General features: G+C 44.1%; 1 protein-coding gene across 1 annotated transcript in view; it reads right to left on the bottom strand.

Annotated features, from left to right (window-relative positions):
- The window catches only part of mylka (myosin, light chain kinase a), a gene marked incomplete at its 3' end in the record, with an annotated part of 36,109 nt that extends 20,852 nt beyond the window's left edge, over nucleotides 1-15,257 (bottom strand). Inside the window, exons 1-12 of the mRNA XM_084545577.1 lie at nucleotides 14,635-15,257; nucleotides 13,641-13,848; nucleotides 13,148-13,193; nucleotides 12,775-12,940; nucleotides 12,536-12,701; nucleotides 10,548-10,587; nucleotides 10,361-10,451; nucleotides 10,188-10,264; nucleotides 9,599-9,687; nucleotides 4,551-4,686; nucleotides 3,431-3,660; nucleotides 2,418-2,615 (exon numbers count right to left, since the gene is read on the bottom strand). Of these exons, the coding sequence (XP_084401703.1) occupies nucleotides 2,418-2,615; nucleotides 3,431-3,660; nucleotides 4,551-4,686; nucleotides 9,599-9,687; nucleotides 10,188-10,264; nucleotides 10,361-10,451; nucleotides 10,548-10,587; nucleotides 12,536-12,701; nucleotides 12,775-12,940; nucleotides 13,148-13,193; nucleotides 13,641-13,848; nucleotides 14,635-14,772 (1,585 nt within the window). The 5' untranslated portion in view covers nucleotides 14,773-15,257. The remainder of the gene's footprint in view (nucleotides 1-2,417; nucleotides 2,616-3,430; nucleotides 3,661-4,550; nucleotides 4,687-9,598; nucleotides 9,688-10,187; nucleotides 10,265-10,360; nucleotides 10,452-10,547; nucleotides 10,588-12,535; nucleotides 12,702-12,774; nucleotides 12,941-13,147; nucleotides 13,194-13,640; nucleotides 13,849-14,634) is intronic.
- Between the last annotated feature and the right edge of the window lie 5,819 nt (nucleotides 15,258-21,076).

Genomic DNA, 21,076 nt, shown 5'->3' with positions numbered 1-21,076 from the left:
GAGTTAATACTGAGTTAGAACTGAGTTAGAACTGAGTTAGGACTTAGTTAGGACTGAGTTGGAACTGAGTTAGAACTGAGTTAGGACTGAGTTAGTACTGAGTTACAGCTTATGACTGAGTTAGTACTGAGTTAGAACTGAGTTAGAACTGAGTTAGGACTGAGTGAGTTAGTACTGAGTTAGGACTGAGTGAGATAGTACTGAGTTAGTACTGAGTTAGAACTGAGTGAGTTAGTACTGAGTTAGTACTGAGTTAGAACTGAGTTAGGACTTAGTTAGGACTGAGTTGGAACTGAGTTGGAACTGAGTTAGAACTGAGTTAGGACTTAGTTAGGACTGAGTTGGAACTGAGTTGGAACTGAGTTGGAACTGAGTTAGGACTGAGTTAGTACTGAGTTACAGCTTATGACTGAGTTAGTACTGAGTTAGAACTGAGTTAGAACTGAGTTAGGACTGAGTGAGTTAGTACTGAGTTAGTACTGAGTTAGAACTGAGTTAAAACTTAGTTAGGACTGAGTTAGAACTGAGGTAGAACTGAGTTAGGACTTAGGGCTGAGTTAGAACTGAGGTAGAACTGAGTTAGGACTGAGTTAGTACTGAGTTAGGATTGAGTTAGGACTGAGTTAGAACTGAGTTAGGACTTAGGACTGAGTGAGTTAGAACTGAGTTAGGACTGAGTTAGAACTGAGTTAGAACTGAGTTGGAACTGAGTTGGAACTGAGTTAGAACTGAGTTAGGACTGAGTTAGTACTGAGTTAGAACTGAGGTAGAACTGAGTTAGGACTTAGGGCTGAGTTAGAACTGAGTTAGAACTGAGTTAGGACTGAGTTAGTACTGAGGTAGAACTGAGTTAGGACTTAGGGCTGAGTTAGAACTGAGGTAGAACTGAGTTAGGACTGAGTTAGTACTGAGTTAGGATTGAGTTAGGACTGAGTTAGAACTGAGTTAGGACTTAGGACTGAGGTAGAACTGAGTAAGAACTGAGTTAGGACTGAATTAGAACTTAGGACAGAGTTAGAACTGAGTTAGAAGTGGGATAGAACTTAGGACTGAGTTAGAACTAAGTTAGGACTGAGTTAGAACTGAATAAAAACTTAGGACTGAGTTAGAACTGAGATAGAACTTAGATCTGAGTTAGAACTGATATAGAACCTAGGACTGAGTTATGACTGAGTTAGGACATAGGACTGAGTTTGAACTGTTTTAGGTTTTAGGACTGAGTTAGGACTGAGTTAGTACTGAGTTAGAACTTAGTTAGAACTTAGGACTGAGTTAGGACTGAGTTAGAACTGAGTTAGAACTGAGTTAGAACTTAGGACTGAGTTAGTACTGAGTTAGGACTGAGTTAGAACTTAGTTAGAACATAGGACTGAGTAAGAACTGTTTTATGTTTTAGGACTGAGTTAGAACTGAGTTAGAGCTTAGGGCTGAGTTAGAACTGAGTTAGAGCTTAGGACTGAGTTAGAAATGTGTTAGAACTGAGTTAGAATGTAGGAGTTCAGCGCTGAGTTGCATTCAAACCGATTAGCATTGCTATGCTACTTTACAAACTGTAAACTGTCATAGATACATGCTAACTGTATCGGTAGCTAAGCTAGTTTCTATGGCTAACTGTAGTTAGGTAGCTTCCTTTGGTTCACAGCTGATCTGTTCAGAACTTTTTTTAGGATAAAACTATAGACGGGAACTCCTCATGAGTGTATATGGTTGTTGAAAGTTATTGGACAAACTCTGCTATCAGGAATGCTAATTTACTGAATGTAAACAGGTAATTGTATTAGCATGGAGAGGTATAACCCACTCCTGCACATGCGAAGCTAGCTTCTAAGGCTAATGCTAAAAACAATAGAAGACCTTTGAATTGTATAAACTGTAAATATGAAATATTTAGACTTTAGTATCTTTTTAAAGCTTTATTTCTGTTTTTTTTTGTTAATGGGGAACATTTGAATGATTGTACATATTGTTCTGTCAGCCTGGTACAGTAGGGCACCGCCGCACATACCTGCACTTTATGCACCTCTGGTTAGATGCTGACTGTATTACACTGGCTCTGCATAATGACAAGAAAGTTGAATCTAATCTAAAACCTTCAGTGAGCAGCCACAGCGCTCTGAGGAAATAAAGTCTGGAGCCCTGATTTAGAACAGCAGCGTACTGAAATGCTTTCTGGGATGCTTGGCTGTACCAAGTCCACACACTTGGACAAATGGTGCTTTAAATTGCTGTGTGTTCAATGCTAATGAACTTATGTTAGCATAAAAACATGCTAAGCTAACTGTATGTTTGGTTGAGCTTCATGATGAGATGAGATGATGTAAATGATGTTTAATGTGGAGCTGTCTGGATCTCCTCATATTATTTACATCTATGTGTTTCACCTTCTTATGACTCCGCCCCCTCTCACTGACACTAACCCTCCACAGTGAGACGGGCCTGGGTCTGGTCCTCCCCGTAACGGTTCCAGGCCCGGCAGCTGTAGATCCCATTGTCCTCGGGGAAAACCTCCAAGATCAGCAGAGTGTAGCGGTTCTCCTCCTGGAGGAGGTGGAAGTCCTCTGTCTCCATCACCTCCTGCCCATCATGGAGCCACACCACATCTGGAGGAGGGTGACCTGACGACCACACATCTGCATCTCAATCAATACTCATCAGTTAACGATCAATTAAAGAGTCGCCTCGGAGGTGTTAATGGGTTACTGCAGGTTTACTGACTCTGACCAACAGTCGAGGGTTAGGGTTACTGCAGCTGCGTTAGCTTTGACACCTGCAGAGGAAACACCATTGATGTTCATTGATTTCAACAGAAACTGAATCATGGTGACGTTGAAACTGAATGTGGTGTTTAAATCCAGACCTGTTGTTATCAGTTTATTTATTATTTGTCAGGCTATGAGTTAACATTCCAGTTGTTGGAGCCTGGATAGTTTAAAACCAGAGGGACACTTGTCACATGAAATATTTCTAAAGCGATGGTCTGATGAGTGACAGCAGGTCCATGCGGAGCTTTTAAGGAGAGAAGCCTCTGTGGAAAATCATTATGTAACACACACACAAACACTGCTGTCTTAGTGAGGACGCTCATTGTCATAACGTACTCCCTAGCTGCTCACCCTGAAACCTAAAACCAGCTCTGTGAAGACGTGAGGACTGAAATGTCCTCACTGTGATGGGCTAAGAGTCAAACCTGGTCCTCACAAAGATTGTTGTTGTCAACACACTCTCGGTTGGGTTTTTATTACTGAGACACAAACAGGAAATGAAGTGTCAGGACTCGTCCACAGTGAATCTGTCCTCATCTCATCTCCACCACCTCCCTGGAGATCAAACAGGAAATACCACAGCTAATGCACACACACACACACACACACACGCGCACGCACACCCACGCACGGACGCACACACACACACACACACACCATGGTCGTACCACTCAGCTCCACCGTCATGGCGACTCTGCTGCCGTCCATCACCTTCAGGTCGTTCAGACGGACGATGAAGTGAGGAGCCTCACCTGCCGCTCTGACCGCTCTGACCTCTGCGACCTTTGACCTCCCCGTCTGCAGCTGGTCTGCAGAAACACATGAAGAAGAGTCAGTGCCAGTGACATTAACAACATTTAGTTCATGCAGGTTATACGTGGCTGTGTCTCTCTGGTCCCTGAGTTTTGTCTTTCAGGCTCCATGCACGTGTTTTTACCTCTCAGACTAAATTCAGGGAACACCTGGACACCATTAACATCTGGACACTTTCACGCCTTCGGACAACATCTGGACTACAGGACTGTAGTTTATACACAGACTGTGTGTGTGTGTGTGTGTGTGTGTGTGTGTGTGTGTGTGTGTCAGAGAGAGAGAGACGGGGTGACCATCAGTCTGATCCTCACTCATCCTTCTCCTTATAAGGAATCTGGATTTCCTTTTCCCTCTCTTCCTACATCTGACAACGAGAGGGTTAACGTGTGTTAGTGTGTGTGTGTTAATGCGTGTGTACATATCAGACATACCAGAGGACACACACCATTTTATTAACTCAAGTCTCTGCCTCTCATTGTCTTCAGCTAATGAGCTGTGGACCAGTGGTTTGAGAAGGACAACCATGGCCGAAGTGCCCTGGAGCCAGACACCTGACCCCTGCAGGAGGCAGCTCTGAGAGTATGGATTAAAAGAGGCTCGGCCTGTGGGAACCTGCTGATATTTAACTGTGTTACTGAACTGTCTGTTCAGTTGTGAGGTCCTGACTCGTGTGGAAACTTTTTTGGTTAAATCTGTTCAGACTTGGTTTTACGGTAAAGGGTCCAGTGAGGGTACAAAGTGGTTTCTGTTGTTGATGCTGACAGATGCTCCAACAACAACACAACTATTCATCAGTATTAATTATTAATGAGCAGCTTGAATGGAAGCTGATGGAAATAAACCACAGACATCAGCCTCCACCCAGCAGGGGGCGCTGCATCAACAGAATGAACAGTAACATTAACGGTGGTGGCTGGAGAACAGAACTAAAAATGAATCTTTTTAAACCGTTTTAAACATATCTAAGTGTCAAACCTAAAATCTGACGACCTCTGACCTTTGCCCTGGATCCTGGTGCTCGCTGTTCGGCCATGTTTGCTCTCGCTCAGGTAAGAGTTCTGCACAGACAGCGAGGACCCAACGTTAGAGGACCGGGTTGGAGCGGGACGTTCTGATGGAGAAAGAAGAGACGTCGTCATCTTAGTGGGCCCGATGTGGCGCCCTGAGGGACTCCACACAGTCTGGAAAGACGTCAGTCCTCCAGGAAACAAAACTGAGCTAAAGACATGTTAGCTAACATAACATTAGCTAAAGACATGTTAGCTAACATAACATTAGCTAAAGTCAAGTTAGCTAACATAACATCAGCTAAAGTCAAGTTAGCTAACATAACATTAGCTAAAGACATGTTAGCTAACATAACATCAGCTAAAGACAAGTTAGCTAACATAACATCAGCTAAAGTCAAGTTAGCTAACATAACATTAGCTAAAGACATGTTAGCTAACATAACATCAGCTAAAGACATGTTAGCTAACATAACATCAGCTAAAGACATGTTAGCTAACATAACATTAGCTAAAGACATGTTAGCTAACATAACATTAGCTAAAGTCAAGTTAGCTAACATAACATTAGCTAAAGACATGTTAGCTAACATAACATCAGCTAAAGTCATGTTAGCTAACATAACATCAGCTAAAGTCATGTTAGCTGACATGACTTTAGCTAAAGACATGTTAGCTAACATAACATCAGCTAAAGACATGTTAGCTAACATAACATCAGTTTAAGACACGTTAGCTGACATAACATTAGCTAAAGACATGTTAGCTAACATAACATCAGCTAAAGACATGTTAGCTAACATAACATCAGTTTAAGACACGGTAGCTGACATAACATTAGCTAAAGACACGGTAGCTAACATAACATCAGCTAAAGACATGTTAGCTGACATAACATCAGCTAAAGACATGTTAGCTAACATAACATTAGCTAAAGTCAAGTTAGCTAACATAACATCAGCTAAAGTCAAGTTAGCTAACATAACATTAGCTAAAGACATGTTAGCTAACATAACATCAGCTAAAGTCATGTTAGCTAACATAAGATCAGCTAAAGTCAAGTTAGCTAACATAACATCAGCTAAAGACATGTTAGCTAACATAACATCAGCTAAAGACATGTTAGCTAACATAACATCAGTTTAAGACACGTTAGCTGACATAACATTAGCTAAAGACATGTTAGCTAACATAACATCAGCTAAAGACATGTTAGCTAACATAACATCAGTTTAAGACACGTTAGCTGACATAACATTAGCTAAAGACACGGTAGCTAACATAACATCAGCTAAAGACATGTTAGCTGACATAAAATTAGCTAAAGACACGTTAGTTAAGACACGTTAGCTAGCGTAAAAAACAGCTAAAGACACGTTAGCTAACATAACATCAGCTTCAAGTCTTCAAGTCTTGAGCTCATGATTTATCCAGGAAACTAAACTGAGACAAAGACATCTGGGCTTGTTGGGTTTCTAGGAGATGTCTCATCTAGGTCTTCAGCTTTTGTCTTTGTCTCAGTTTGTTTCTGATGAGAGAGAACACAACCTTCTCTTTTCATGATCATGAGAACAAACGTTGAACCAAAAACAACGTTTAAATAGGAATTAAAAAGTAAACGTAGTATTTTCTTGTAGTTCTGTCACAGCTGACTGCACCGTGTGGATGTTCAGACCTCAGATCAGAGTTTATTTATCTTCAACATGATGGAGTAGAAGAACAGCAGCTTGTTCTCAGCAGTGTCTGAGAAGATTCTTGGTCATCACACTGAGTTGCTCTGCTGGTTTTTTAATTGATGACCATTTAAATTTAGACTTTATTACAGAAACAAGTCTAGTTCTTCTTCCTACCAGATTCTGATGCGGCCTCTGCTCACTGGATAGACTCCATCATGGGCCTTTTATTCAAAGTGAACTGAGCTGCTTTATGCACACACTGGTATGTTTTTATTTATAAATCCAGTCCTAATGTATTTATCTTCTCTTTCAAGCTTGAATGTTGAGAACACTGTCTCTGTTCTAAAGATAAACTGTTGTCTCTGGTTCTGTCTTTTAGGTTTTCTGCTCCTGCTGCATGGAGCATCCCTGAACCACTTTAAAAAGATGCTGAAACCTGTTGTTTTACAGAGCAGTTCTACGTTATGCAGCTCTGGGATTTCATGTTAATTCTTGATTAAACTATCTTGGCCAGGTCTGTCTTGTAAAAGAGATCTTTGATCTCAATGTGACAAACCTGGTTAAATACAGACTGAATAAAATAAAATGAACTCTATGACAGTGTAAACCAAGACATCTCACATTGTTGTACGACCCCGTCCTCTGAAAGACCGAGCAGCATTTGGTGACTGTTCTCTGTGAGAGGAGCACAACGTTTAAAGACCTCTGAACCAAAGTCTGTTCTAAATTTGGGCGTTTTAAGAGGCGGAGGGACGCAGCAGAGTGATGAAGTCCAGCTCTGACTCCTCTCCATGCCCTTGTTGGGTCGGCTTCAGTGTTTCTGTGTGTTTCTGAGTGTGCGTTGGCTGCAGCAGCGTGTTTTGTCTTTATATGGCTTCCAGCTCTCCTACTGTATTTGTTCAACAGCTGTACGACAGAGTGCACTGTAAAACGTGAGCTGTTGATTTAAGTTAACTGTTAAACCACAGACTGGAGAGATTAGGATCCATACTGTGACTGAAACTGATCCAAAAACCAAACTGATCAGCCATCTTCATCCAATAAAATCAATAATATCACATGTTTGTTCATCATCCTGATAAAAGGATTTACTGGTTTCACATGTGGATGATTGTCTCTTGTTATTTAATAAGTCAGAAGAATTATATCAAGGTTTAAAGTTATGCAGAATTAAGGGAGCAGCATTAGCTAGATTAGCTCACAAGTAACATTAGCTAACATAACATTAGCTAGACTCACAAGAGCTAAACTCACATTGGGTAACATAACAGTAGCTAAAATGCGACTAGCTAAAGTCACATTAGCTAACATAACATTAGCGACGGTAATTAACGACTCACAGGAGCAAACTCACAGTAGCTATTACCTAAAACAGCAACATTAGCTAAAGTAGGAACAGAAGGTAACGTAATAATAGCTAAAATCAGATTAGTTATAGCTAGGGTTGTCAACCGTCCCTTGAAAAACAGAATCGTCCTGTATTTAGAAACAAAAGTACTCGTCCCGTATTGAGCTGAAACAGGACGCACTTTGTCCCGTATTAATGTGAGAATCAGAAATAGTGTAAATGTAAATGGATTTAATGACTAACAGGACGCTTTATATGAACATTTACAGTAAACCTATTCCCGTCTCCTGCTCTGTGACCAGTCAGCTGACAGCAGGAATCCCGCTCATCTCATTGGTCGAGGTACTGTTGCTTGAGAAGATACCAGAAGACAACAAAGCTACAACTTCTCCTCACACTTTTCTTATTGCACTATTACAAGAGGAAGTTCTGCTTTCTGTTGTTTAATATTCATTTATACAGTTTGAAGTTAAACAGGACATGTTTCTGTTTAAGAAAGAGATTTAGTTTATTCTGTTAATTTTCTTAATTTGTATTAAAAATAATTTGTTGAATAATATTTTTTTTCCACTTTGTTCACTCAAAAATATGAATCTAATTAAATTCAAGTTTGAGTCAAATAGTTAAAAACTCTTTTCACACACTCAAATAAGGGCCCGACCAATGAGGTGGGGAGTTGACAACCCTAGTTATAGCATCATCTGCTAAAATATCTTTAGCTAAAACAACAGAAGCTAACAAACCTGGCGTTGCTTTTATTGGAGAATCACAACTTTATTACTTTTGTTTTTCAGATTTTGTCATAACTTCTTGTTTATGTTGAGATCTGTGACCTTTACAAAGACTCCCTGAACTTCATCCACATTTTCCTTCACAAATATTTATAGTTTTTATTTAACCAGGTCTCATTAAAGCCGTTAATAGTTTCAGACAGGGGGACGTCCTCATACTTACATCAACTGACAGAGTTGATTTGACTGAAATCCTGTGACATGTTTTACAGTGCACAGCTCTCAGTCAGATACATTAAATCAGAGCTGATCTGAAAACAGTTCTCACTCTAAAGCGTCATTTAGTCCTGTTATTTACAACTAAACATCTAAGTGATTCTCCAGGTCGACGTCCCTGCGCTCCTCTGGGACGTTTAAATAAAGTTCTGTTAAACGTGCTGGTTTGATCATGTGTTCAGCTGATCAGAGTGTCTGCTGCCCTCTGCTGGAGGACTCACTGCAACACACTGTCTACATGGACAACATGTCCTCCACTTGATCAGACAGACGGACAGACAGGGGGACAGACAGACAGGTCTTACTGTCAGAGACCAATCAGAGACCAGTGACCAATCAGAGACCAGTCAGAGACCAGTCAGACCAATCAGAGATCAGTCAGACCAGTCAGAGACCAGTCAGAGACCAGTCAGACCAATCAGAGACCAGTCAGACCAGTCAGAGACCAGTCAGAGACCAGTCAGAGATCAGTCAGACCAGTCAGAGACCAGTCAGAGACCAGTCAGACCAATCAGAGATCAGTCAGACCAGTCAGAGACCAGTCAGACCAGTCAGAGACCAGTCAGAGACCAGTCAGACCAATCAGAGATCAGTCAGACCAGTCAGAGACCAGTCAGACCAATCAGAGATCAGTCAGACCAGTCAGAGACCAGTCAGAGACCAGTCAGACCAATCAGAGACCAGTCAGACCAGTCAGAGACCAGTCAGACCAATCAGAGACCAGTCAGAGACCAGTCAGAGACCAGTCAGACCAATCAGAGATCAGTCAGACCAGTCAGAGACCAGTCAGAGACCAGTCAGACCAATCAGAGATCAGTCAGACCAGTCAGAGACCAGTCAGAGACCAGTCAGACCAATCAGAGATCAGTCAGACCAGTCAGAGACCAGTCAGACCAGTCAGAGACCAGTCAGACCAATCAGAGATCAGTCAGACCAGTCAGAGACCAGTCAGAGACCAGTAAGAGACCGGTCAGAAATCAATGACCTTGGCAGGTGAACGTGACCTGTCCTCCCTCTGTGGCCACCTGGTCCAGAGGGATGGCCTCGAACCGCAGGTTGGACCTCCTTCCAGCCCTGAAACACAGATGATCAGTGATGGTTTATCTGAGAGGACAACATGAACTCTAGACAACCTCTGTTAGTGACGTATGGCTGTACAAAGCTCATACTCACTGAAGGACTCACTAAAGTCATGTTAGCTAATGTAGCATTGAAGCAACATTTTTTTTTTTTTTTTTAAAAATATGTTTTTGGGGCTTTTGTTGCCTTTATGATAGGGATAGCTGAAGGTAGACAGGAAAGGGGGGCAGAGAGAGAGAGGGGATGACACGCAGCAAAGAGCCACAGGTCGGACTCGAACCTGGGCTTGCTGCAGCAAGGACTCAGCCTTGGCACATGGGTCGCCAGCTCTACCCACTGAGCTATCCCGGCGACCCACATTGAAGCAACATTAGCTAGCATAGCATCAGTAACAATAGTTTAATACATTTAGTCAACGTACCACTGGCTGAAGTCATATTTCTTAAAGCAACATTAGCTAAAGCAACTTTAGCTAAGATAACCCAGTGTCTGACCTGATGATGTCTGGACCAGCTGCTGGTGGCTGGACTAAACCGGTCTGAACTGGACCAGGACCAGCGACTGACCGGACCTGCAGACAGATTTAAAGTCACAGCTTTTGATCCTGTCTCTCTGTCACCTCTTCTTCAGACCCTTGATAATAAAGTTAATGATGCGACCCAGGTACCAGAGCAGCTGCCATCTGTCCAGGCTCCTCCCCCTCTTTGGGTCCAACAATAGCTCCGCCCACTGACAGGTCCTCAGACAGGTGGACGGTCCTGCAGAAGACAGTGAAAAGACCGGAAGTGATGTAAACAAAGCTCAGTGTGATTTTATTATCCAGGTGCTGGAGTCAGGTGACTGAGAGGACTCACCTGGAGGCGGAGTCAGGACAAACAAACAGCTGATCAGCATCTGTTAACAGAGGTTTAGAGTTAGATCTGGGGGGTATTCCAGAAAGCAGGTTTACCGCTAACTCTGGGTATGTAAACCCAGAGTTAGCGGTAAACCTGGGATTTCGGTTCCAGAACGCTCAAATATGATCAGGCTATGTAAGTAACTATGGTAACATAGGTTCTGAACTTAACTGGGTATGTAAACCCAGAGTTAGTGGTAAACCTGGGATTTTGGTTCCAGAACGCTCAAAAATGATCAGGCTATGTAAGTAACTATAGTAACATAGGCTCTGAACTTAACCTGGTAGGGGTAGGTTTTGTTCAGGTTATGTTCGGGTATAAGTGCACGTTCAGCCAGGCCGCTTTTTCCACACTTGTCACACAATGGCTTGATATCCTTTCTTTTCCTGATGAGTTTTTGCCAGAGCGCTACTGTTTTTCTGCGGAATCTTTAATTTATTTAAACAACATTCTCCATCCCCACATTTCGAACGTTACGCATCGTGGATTCGCTCATCGTAATTGTTGCGCGTGCGATAGCCTATTGCACAACATTGCAACGTTGCGCAATGAATTAGTTCCTGCTACTGAGGAGCAGATAGGAACACATTCAGCAACTTGACATCAGAGATGGTCAAAGAATGCGTGATGAAATCTGTCACAATCACTTCAACCAAAAAAAATAAAATAAATGCACGTAAGACTGTTTCACACATTTATTTGCCCATTGCGTGTTTCATGGCCTGAAAAGAGAAAACACTTCATTATAGAGCAAATGTTCTGATCCAGTGTTCTCATGCACTGACAGAAAACATGAAGAAACTATGCTCTAGTCTCTGCACAGCATTTCTTTACCTCGATTCCTCCGTGACTGCTGATAATGTCTCTTCATCCTCCTATTATTTATATGAACGGTAATATTGGCTATAAATTGGTCATTTTCGAACATGCAAGGCTACACAAATTAGACATAAGTGATTGAGGCGTAGGCCTATTAGGGTAAATACATTGCACTAGTTCATTTTACTCCTCCTGGGAGGTTGAAGGCTCCGATGACGTGCCCCCAGGAATCCCCTCCATCATCGGACGCCCTCGATTGATACTGATCGCCAACTCCTCCACAGGGGTGAGGGGGGACACCGCTGGCCCAGAACCGGTCTTCCTCTCCTCTGCTTTCTTCCTATTGGCTTTGAAATGAACGTAACTTGTTGCAATATGGCAATTCAAGAATATAATACTGGATAAGTGATGTCTAAGATGATGCACCCAGATATATCTTACCAACTTGGACAATGTTTTTATATTTTGTTTTGACCTGCGGCCACGTTCTCTTGAGGGCGGTCGGGTTACATCTAATTAAAAATAATACAATATATGACAAGGTCGTCTATAGTATAAGAAAGTCTCATACAAAGCAGTTAATATGTAGCCTAATATCTACTGAATTATTGTGCTTCTGACACATTAGTGTGCTATATCCTACTAAACTTACGCATTTACGCGGTCGGCAATTCTCTGCCAAGCAAGGTCTCGTTCCTTGGCAGACGCGCAAGTAGCCTATTGCTTTTTTCGTGATTATCGCTCTTTCCTCCTCGTACGCCTCGAGCAGAACTTGCTGCTCCGCTTCAGAAAAATAGGCTGCTCTGCGCTTTGCCATTTTTACTCATGGTTTCGACTCTCAATAGATGATGCCTTTATAACTTCGCCGTGATCGCGCACAACTCTAGGTTAAACAATCCGGGGTTGATTGAACTGATTGCAAACCGGTGTTTTGGAACCGACAGCTCGGGTTTAGTCGCCTCAGGTTCAGACAACCCAGAGGTTAAGTTTTATCTCAGTGTTTGTTAAACCTGCTTTCTGGAATACCCCCCTGATATCTTTCATCGACTGAGGTTTCACATTCTTTAAAAAAGGTTTTATTTTCATGAGATGTGGGTGTGGCCAGCAGCTCTGATTGGCCGTCTCACCCTGGACTCTGAGCTCGGTTCTAGCGGTGGCTGTTCCTGAACCGTTTGCCACGGAACACGTGTAACTTCCAGCGTCCTCCGCGCCTACTTCCTGTATCTCCAGGAAGTGGAGGCCAGAGCGTTCGTACATTCTGACCCGCCCACTGGACTGAAGCTCCGCCTCTCCCTGAGACAAAACAAACACTGATGATCAGATGAAGTGATGAATGAGCAGAGCGGCATCTTTAAGCTCCTCCTACCTTGTACCATGTGACCTGGGGCTGAGGTCGTCCCGTTATTTTGGCAGAGAATTTCCCGCTCTGCCCCAGCTTGGCCGACACATGGCTCGGTTTGGTGATGAACTTGGGTGGACTCTCAGCCCAAATACTGGGCCTGTTGTCCCGCATCAGAGCGGCAGAGTGACGCCTGGAATCATGGGAAATGAAGTTCTGTAAGCATGAGTCACAAGTCACTTCTTTACTCCTCAATAATAAGAACACCAGGCCTCACGCATCATGGAGCTTATCGCATGAAAATAATATAAAGATAAGATAAATGTTCCAGCGCCCCCTGGTGCCTGGAGTAGACTTCAGTAAGAGGAAGTCTGTCGATATGGTCACAGTTCATCCTCACCCTGTCTTCATGGAGGACGGAAGGACAAACGTCTTCCCAGAATCCTCTGCAGCTGGAGAAACATCAGAATTAAACTGGTTTAGAGCTGAGAGGGACTCTGGGCTCACGGTCTAGCTCTAGGACACTCAGTAGTAGCATCGCTAGTATCGGTAGAAGTATAGTTAGTAGTATCAGTAGTAGTATTGGTAGTGTCAGTAGTATCGGTAGTAGTATTGGTAGTGTCAGTAGTATCGGTAGAATAAGCAGTATCAGTAGTAGTATCGGTAGTATCAGTAGTAGTATTGGTAGTAGTATTGGTAGTATCAGTAGCATCAGTAGTAGCATCGGCGGTAGTATCGGTAGAAGTATAGTTAGTAGTATCATTAGTAGTATCAGTAGTATCAGGTAGTATCATTAGTAGTATCAGTAGCATCAGTAGAAGTATCTATAGTAGCAACAGTAATATTATCAGTAGTAGTACAGCTAGTAGTATCAGTACTACAGGTATTTGTACCTTTCAGGAGGATCTCCACGGTAACCTGTCTGCTCCCCGCCTGATTGGTCGCCTGACAGGTGTAGCGACCCAGGTCCTCCTCTGTGACTCCGCCCACCAGGAGGCTGAAGGCGCCTCGCCCCCCTCTCTCCAAGATGCAGCGCTCTCCACCAATCACAGCCCTCCCCTCTCTGTACCATGTGACCTGCGGCTCAGGATGACCGTGCACCTGGCAGACAAAGAGCAGGGCTGAACTACGAATTCACTTTAATTAATGTGCAGTAGATGACGTGATATGATCTGAGCCACAGCCCCTCCCCTCCTGATGAATGTGTAGTCTATCAGTCCAATACTCCCAACCCCCCCCCCCCCCCCCCCCCACACACACACACACAATATTTCCAGTGTGTCTGGACTGTTGGTTTATGCACAAATGGCCAAATAAAGAACCTTGAACCTTGACCCTTGACCCTTGAAGCTCTGCCTCCCACCGTCTTAGATTCTCCAACCGCTCCATGTTTGTGGACTGGTGGTGCGTTCAGGCACGGTGGGATTATTCATACACTATGATCTTTTTAGCGTCAGGTGAAAACAAATTCAGGTCAGAAGGTTTATTAAGAAAGGAAAATGTGTTTTAATAAAATAAAATAAAGTAACTTTTAAGTTTAAATTCAATATGAAGACAGTGTGTCATGTTCTGACTCTGCTCCGTCCCTCAGAGAACCTGTGGTGACCTGCTGAGCTGATAACCACCAGAGAGCGTCTGCTTCTCTGCAGGCGGCCGATCACAAGACTGAACAAAAGTTAATCCGTGTCAGACCGAGGTGCCTCTCTCTGCTCTCTGATTGGCTGCTGACGAATCAGCTGTTAGATCTGATTCGGACTGTTGCTATTGTCGTGGTAATAGTCTTATTCTCAGACGAACCACAAGCGTTAAATGTCTGTTTTTCTGAATGGACCCTGGTCTAGAGACTAACACTCACACACCAAAGAGAAACCAAACCTATCGTCCCACCTTTCCCTCCAGTCGGGCGTCTCCCCCCAGCAGGACGTGGAAGTTGCGTGGAGGCAGGACGAAGGCTGGAGGCTGGTTGCCGTAGGAACCTGGTGATGAGCCTGTCACCTTGGAGACCACGGAGTAGACGTCAGTCATCCTGTCAGAGAGACGACGACTTCATTCACTGAGGAGGAACCAGAGATCAGCTGATCAGAGAAGAGCAGACTGACATGTGACTCTCATCTCCTCCTGCTTCAGTTCACTGACAGTAATCCATCGCTCCTAGAGAGTCTAGAGAGGAGGAGGACCCCCCATGAGAGGCTGACGTTGGGACGGTCCCGCTCAGAGTCATCACTGAGGTTAGAGGCGTCAGTGGTGAACCTCTGATCATCTTCATCCTTCTTCCTCTTCAGCTCTCTGAACTTTAACACTTTCATGGACATCAGAGGTGTCAACCATACGACCCGTGGGCCGAACCTGGCCGCCACATGGTCCAGTCTGGCCCCAGAGACATAATCTGCAGTTTTTCAGTAACACAACTCAACAGCAGACTTCATTCTTCTTGAATGTCAGGTTGTTGAAATGTTTAGTTCATTAAATGTTTGTGGAGCTGTCGTGTTATTGGTCCGACAGAAACAAGTCCAGTTGATCCAGCTGACCTGTGATGTCACAACAGATAAACACTTGACTGCTGATGCTTTAACTACGAGTGTATACACGTCCTTTGAGGCTACGCTAAGCTAACGAGTTTCAGTTTCAGCTAGACTAAGTGACTAAGTGTCAGCTTAGCTAACAAGTTTCAAGGAAGCTAACAAGTTGCAGCTAAGCTAACATGATTCAGCTAAGCTAACAAGTTGCAGCTAAGCTAACATGATTCAGCTAAGCTAACAAGTTGCAGCTAAGCTAACATGATTCAGCTAAGCTAACAAGTCAACACACTTGACTAGACTCAGAGAGAGACTTGAAGCACAGCCTGTAGAACCCCTGGACGTCATGACGGAGGGCGTGGAGTTAATATGATGCTGATGTATGTTCAAGTTATTTACACTACAGAAACAGGAAGTGATGTCATGATGATTGACAGTTGCCAACCATCTAACTAAGCATGTCTGTGTGAAAGCTTCTAAACGAGTGGTTTAGCTGGAAACTTACCAACTGCAAGTTAAACTTTAGCTAGCTAGCTACGTTAGCATTTACAAAGTGTGAATCCTTGAAGGAGCTGGATTTAAATGTTGTTAGTAACTGGTGGAGGTGGAGCAGAGAGCAGAGGTAACGGATCATCCAGAACCTGGATCCAGTTCTAGATCTAGGGAGGAGGAGGAGTCACGGCGGCCATCTTGGTTCTACAGTCTATGATGTGAACTAAGAGCTCTGCTAGCTAAGCTAACGGGTGTTAACATTAAAGAATGTCTCCCACTGGCACTGCTGTAGTTTAAAGTTGGTCGACCCTCAGGGGCCCCTACTGGACCGGGGCCCCAAGCAGGTGACCACCTTTAAGCTCACGGACATATTTATAAAGAGCAGCAAACACATCCCAGTCTGTCCTTGGGTTTCTATTTTAGTACAGACAGCGAAGGCAGCGTTCAGATTAACAAGAGACAATGGTGCATTCAAAGACGTCAGGTTTATCAGAGCTCCTGGTTAATCTTAACAGACGGTGACAGAAGATCAATAAGCCAGTGTTTGTACTGCAGCTGTTTATCAGACGGAGGCCGAGGTCAGTGAAGTTCTCACCGTCAGGACAAACCAAGAATGAACCGACAACTAACATCCAACATCCAACCAACCGACTTCCTGCAGCAGCCACAGTCTGGTAAACAAACTGACTTCATGGTCTAATCTTCATCAAACAGGAAGTAAAAGATAAGAGGACATTAGGGGTAGGGACACTGCAGCTTCACAGGTGACGAGGAACGTCCCAGAATGCACCAGGGTTCATCTGTTTAGATTCCTTCATGGCAGTCGAGCGTTTCACAAACATCCTCCACAACTCAACACACAGAGGACGACACTTCACAATGGACACACAAGAGACACGAGACACACGAGACACAACAGTAATTGTTTCACACTCAGAGGTTGTTGTGTTGCTAAAGTTGCCTCCACATGTTGATCAATGTGATCATTTCCTGAATCCATTGATCAGTTTCTGATCACAGACAGAAACTACAAACTCATCAGCTGTGAATATTTCTGGTCACATGACTCTGTTGGACCAGACTCCGCCCCCAAGGGTGCGTTAGATTTAAAAGCAGAAAAAGACTCTGACCTGAAACTCTGTATGGACGGAGTCCTCCTGTCCTCTGTGAGTCCTCCTGTCCTCTGTGAGTCCTGTCCTCTCTGAGTCCTCCTGTCCTCCTTTAGTCCTCCTGTCCACTGTGAGTCCTCCTGTCCTCTGTGAGTCCTCCTGTCCTCTCTAAGCCCTCCTGGTCTCTGTGAGTCCTCCTGTCCTCTGTGAGTCCTCCTGTCCTCCTGTCCTCTGTGAGTCCTCCTATCCTCCTGGCCCCTCTGAGTCCTCCTGTCCTCCTGGTCTCTGTGAGTCCTCCTGTCCTCCCTAAGTCCTCCTGGTCTCTGTGAGTCCTCCTGTCCTCTCTAAGCCCTCCTGGTCTCTGTGAGTCCTCCTGTTCTCTGTGAGTCCTCCTGTCCTCCTGACCTCTCTGAGTCCTCCTGTCCTCCTGTCCACTGTGAGTCCTCCTGTCCTCCCTAAGTCCTCCTGGTCTCTGTGAGTCCTCCTGTCCTCTCTAAGCCCTCCTGGTCTCTGTGAGTCCTCCTGTTCTCTGTGAGTCCTCCTGTCCTCTGTGAGTCCTCCTGTCCTCCTGACCTCTCTGAGTCCTCCTGTCCTCCTGTCCTCTGTGAGTCCTCCTATCCTCCTGACCCCTCTGAGTCCTCCCGTCCTCCTGGTCTCTGTGAGTCCTCCTGTCCTCTCTAAGCCCTCCTGGTCTCTGTGAGTCCTCCTGTTCTCTGTGAGTCCTCCTGTCCTCTGTGAGTCCTCCTGTCCTCCTGACCTCTCTGAATCCTCCTGTCCTCCTGTCCTCTGTGAGTCCTCCTATCCTCCTGACCCCTCTGAGTCCTCCTGTCCTCCTGGTCTCTGTGAGTCCTCCTGTCTTCTGTGAATCCTCCTGGTCTCTGTGAGTCCTCCTGTCCTCCTGTCCTCTATGAGTCTCTGAGTCTTCAACAGGAAACAGCTCAACTGAGGAGCTTCTGTTCTTCTCTGCTTCACCTGAATAATCAGCACATTCATCACCAGGACTCCTCCTCTTCCTCCTCTTCCTCCTCTTCCTCCTGAAACTCTGACCGAACCGCTGGATGATGAAGATGAAGAGGAGCGTGGCGCCTCCTGCAGGTCAAACCGAACGATGCATCTATGATCAGAGCTGTGTCTCTTCCTTCACGGTGGACCGTCGCCATCTTGTTTTTATTTATTTATTTATTTTGGATGAGGGGGAGGAGCTGAACAGCAGTTAGACACGCCCCCAAACATCTGTCTGATGTTGACTGAGAGCTCCACCTGCAGGCAGACACACCTGCTCACCTGCTCACCTGCGCCTCCGTGGCCAATTAAAGACTGAATAAAGATTTAATTAAAAAGAATTAAATAAAAAGGAGCTGAACAGAGCAGCTGACTGTCTGAGCTGGAGGTCTGAAGGTCTGGAACCAGTTTAACTCTGGTCTGGACTGGTTTTTAATTCTTTTTGTTTATTCTTCAACACATTCATTCATCTTCTGTACCCGCGGGGTCCACCCTGGACAGGTCTCCAGTCTATCACAGGGTCTATTGTGGGACAAATAAAGGTTTTTCTTATTCTTATAAAATATGAATAAATTAAAATAACATGACCGACCGACAGAAAAAAACCAAACAAACATCTTTATCTTTCATTAATTAAAATATGTTCTGACACTTTGACCAAAAGAAACCACAGAAGAAGAGAGGCGGGTGTAATGACCCGTTCCGCCTCCAGGGGGCTCTAACGGGTCAGTCACTGTCTGACAACAGTTACAGACACCGACCAGCAGGGGGCGCACTGAGCTCAGAGCAGGAAACCGGAAGTAGAGAATAAAGATTTATTTTTAAGGAGCTTGACTTTATTCGTTTCCAGATTAGTCCTTCACTCCTTCATCTCATGTGATTAATTATTACAACATGTACTGATTAATGTGTCTAAGAGCAGAATGATGAAATAAATCCTGACACATCTGGATCTAAATGTAAAGGTTGAGATTTAACAAATGTGATGAAAAACATCCCTGAATGTTATTCACATTTTATTGAAAGTAAACATTGATCAACGATCAGTCTGTAGATAAACGGCGACGTCCAGCAGAAACAGAAGAGGGCGTCTCTCTTTGTTTCAGGGGCTTTTATTGTGAAAGTATTGACCGGAAGCGTGGCGTGTCCCTGTCTAGCTTGACAGTCTGGGTTCGGCCGCAGAGAATCAGCTGCTCCGTGTCTGCGGGTTTTCTGATTCTGCTGAAGGAACATTAAACCCGGAGAGGAGAGTCCGGACCGGACCGAGCCGAGTAGAGCCGGACCGAGCCGAACCGAGCCGGACCGAGCCGAGTCAGGACCAGGTCAGGACACAGAACAGAGACGGACGTCGAGGCTTCATCTCCTCCTGCAGAGTCTACCTCACCGGTAAGAACCGCGCGCGCGTGTGTGTGTGTGTGTGTGTGTGTGTGTGTGTGCGCGCGCGTGTGTGTGTGTGTGTGTGTGGGGGGGGGGGGGGGGTGCCACTCCCTTCCAGCCTCCATCTGCAGGTAGAGCATCCTTCACATGACCTGGAACACACACATGATCTGTACCCACGGTGTGTGTGTACTGTGTGTACATGGTGTGTACTGTGTGTGTATCCAGTGTGTATATGGTGTGTACATGGTGTGTGCTGTGTGTACATCCAGTGTGTATATGGTGTGTACTGTGTGTATATAGTGTGTACATGGTGTGTACTGTGTGTACATCCAGTGTGTATATGGTGTGTACTGTGTGTATATAGTGTGTACATGGTGTGTATATGGTGTGTATATGGTGTGTACTGTGTGTATATGGTGTGTATATGGTGTGTACTGTGTGTATATAGTGTGTACATGGTGTGTACTGTGTGTATATGGTGTGTATATGGTGTGTACATGGTGTGTATATGGTGTGTATATGGTGTGTACTGTGTGTATATGGTGTGTACATGGTGTGTATATGGTGTGTATATGGTGTGTACTGTGTGTATATGGTGTGTACTGTGTGTATATGGTGTGTACATGGTGTGTATATGGTGTGTATATGGTGTGTACTGTGTGTATATAGTGTGTACATGGTGTGTACTGTGTGTATATGGTGTGTATATGGTGTGTACATGGTGTGTATATGGTGTGTATATGGTGTGTATATGGTGTGTACTGTGTGTATATAGTGTGTACATGGTGTGTACTGTGTGTATATGGTGTGTATATGGTGTGTACATGGTGTGTATATGGTGTGTATATGGTGTGTATATAGTGTGTACTGTGTGTATATGGTGTGTATATGGTGTGTACTGTGTGTATATAGTGTGTACATGGTGTGTACTGTGTGTATATGGTGTGTATATGGTGTGTACTGTGTGTATATAGTGTGTACATGGTGTGTACTGTGTGTATATGGTGTGTACTGTGTATACATCCAGTGTGTATATAGTGTGTACTGTGTGTATATCCAGTGTGTATATAGTGTGTACTGCGTGTATATCCAGTGTGTATATGGTGTGTACTGCGTGTACATCCAGTGTGTATATGGTGTGTACTGTGTGTATATCCAGTGTGTATATGGTGTGTACTGTGTGTACATCCAGTGTGTATATGGTGTGTACTGCGTGTACATCCAGTGTGTATATGGTGTGTACTGTGTGTATATCCAGTGTGTATATGGTGTGTACTGTGTGTACATCCAGTGTGTATATGGTGTGTACTGCGTGTACATCCAGTGTGTATATGGTGTGTACTGCGTGTACATCCAGTGTGTATATGGTGTGTACTGTGTGTATATCCAGTGTGTATATGGTGTGTACTGTGTGTACATCCAGTGTGTATATGGTGTGACAGAGCAGGTGGACTACAGGTGAGTTAAATGGAATGAAGGTCACAACCATGGTCAATAGGTGTGTTATATACAGGTGTGTTATATACAGGTGTGTCATATACAGGTGTGTCATATACAGGTGTGTTATATACAGGTGTGTTATATACAGGTGTGTCATATACAGATGTGTTATATACAGGTGTGTCATACAGGTGTGTCATATACAGGTGTGTTATATACAGGTGTGTCATATACAGGTGTGTTATATACAGGTGTGTCATATACAGATGTGTTATATACAGGTGTGTTATATACAGGTGTGTTATATACAGGTGTGTCATATACAGATGTGTTATATACAGGTGTGTCATACAGGTGTGTTATATACAGATGTGTTATATACAGGTGTGT

The sequence above is a fragment of the Chelon labrosus genome, assembly GCF_963514085.1.
Source record: "Chelon labrosus genome assembly, chromosome: 5".
Taxonomy (NCBI): Eukaryota; Metazoa; Chordata; class Actinopteri; order Mugiliformes; family Mugilidae; genus Chelon; species Chelon labrosus.
This window is presented reverse-complemented; position numbering and strand designations above follow the sequence as displayed.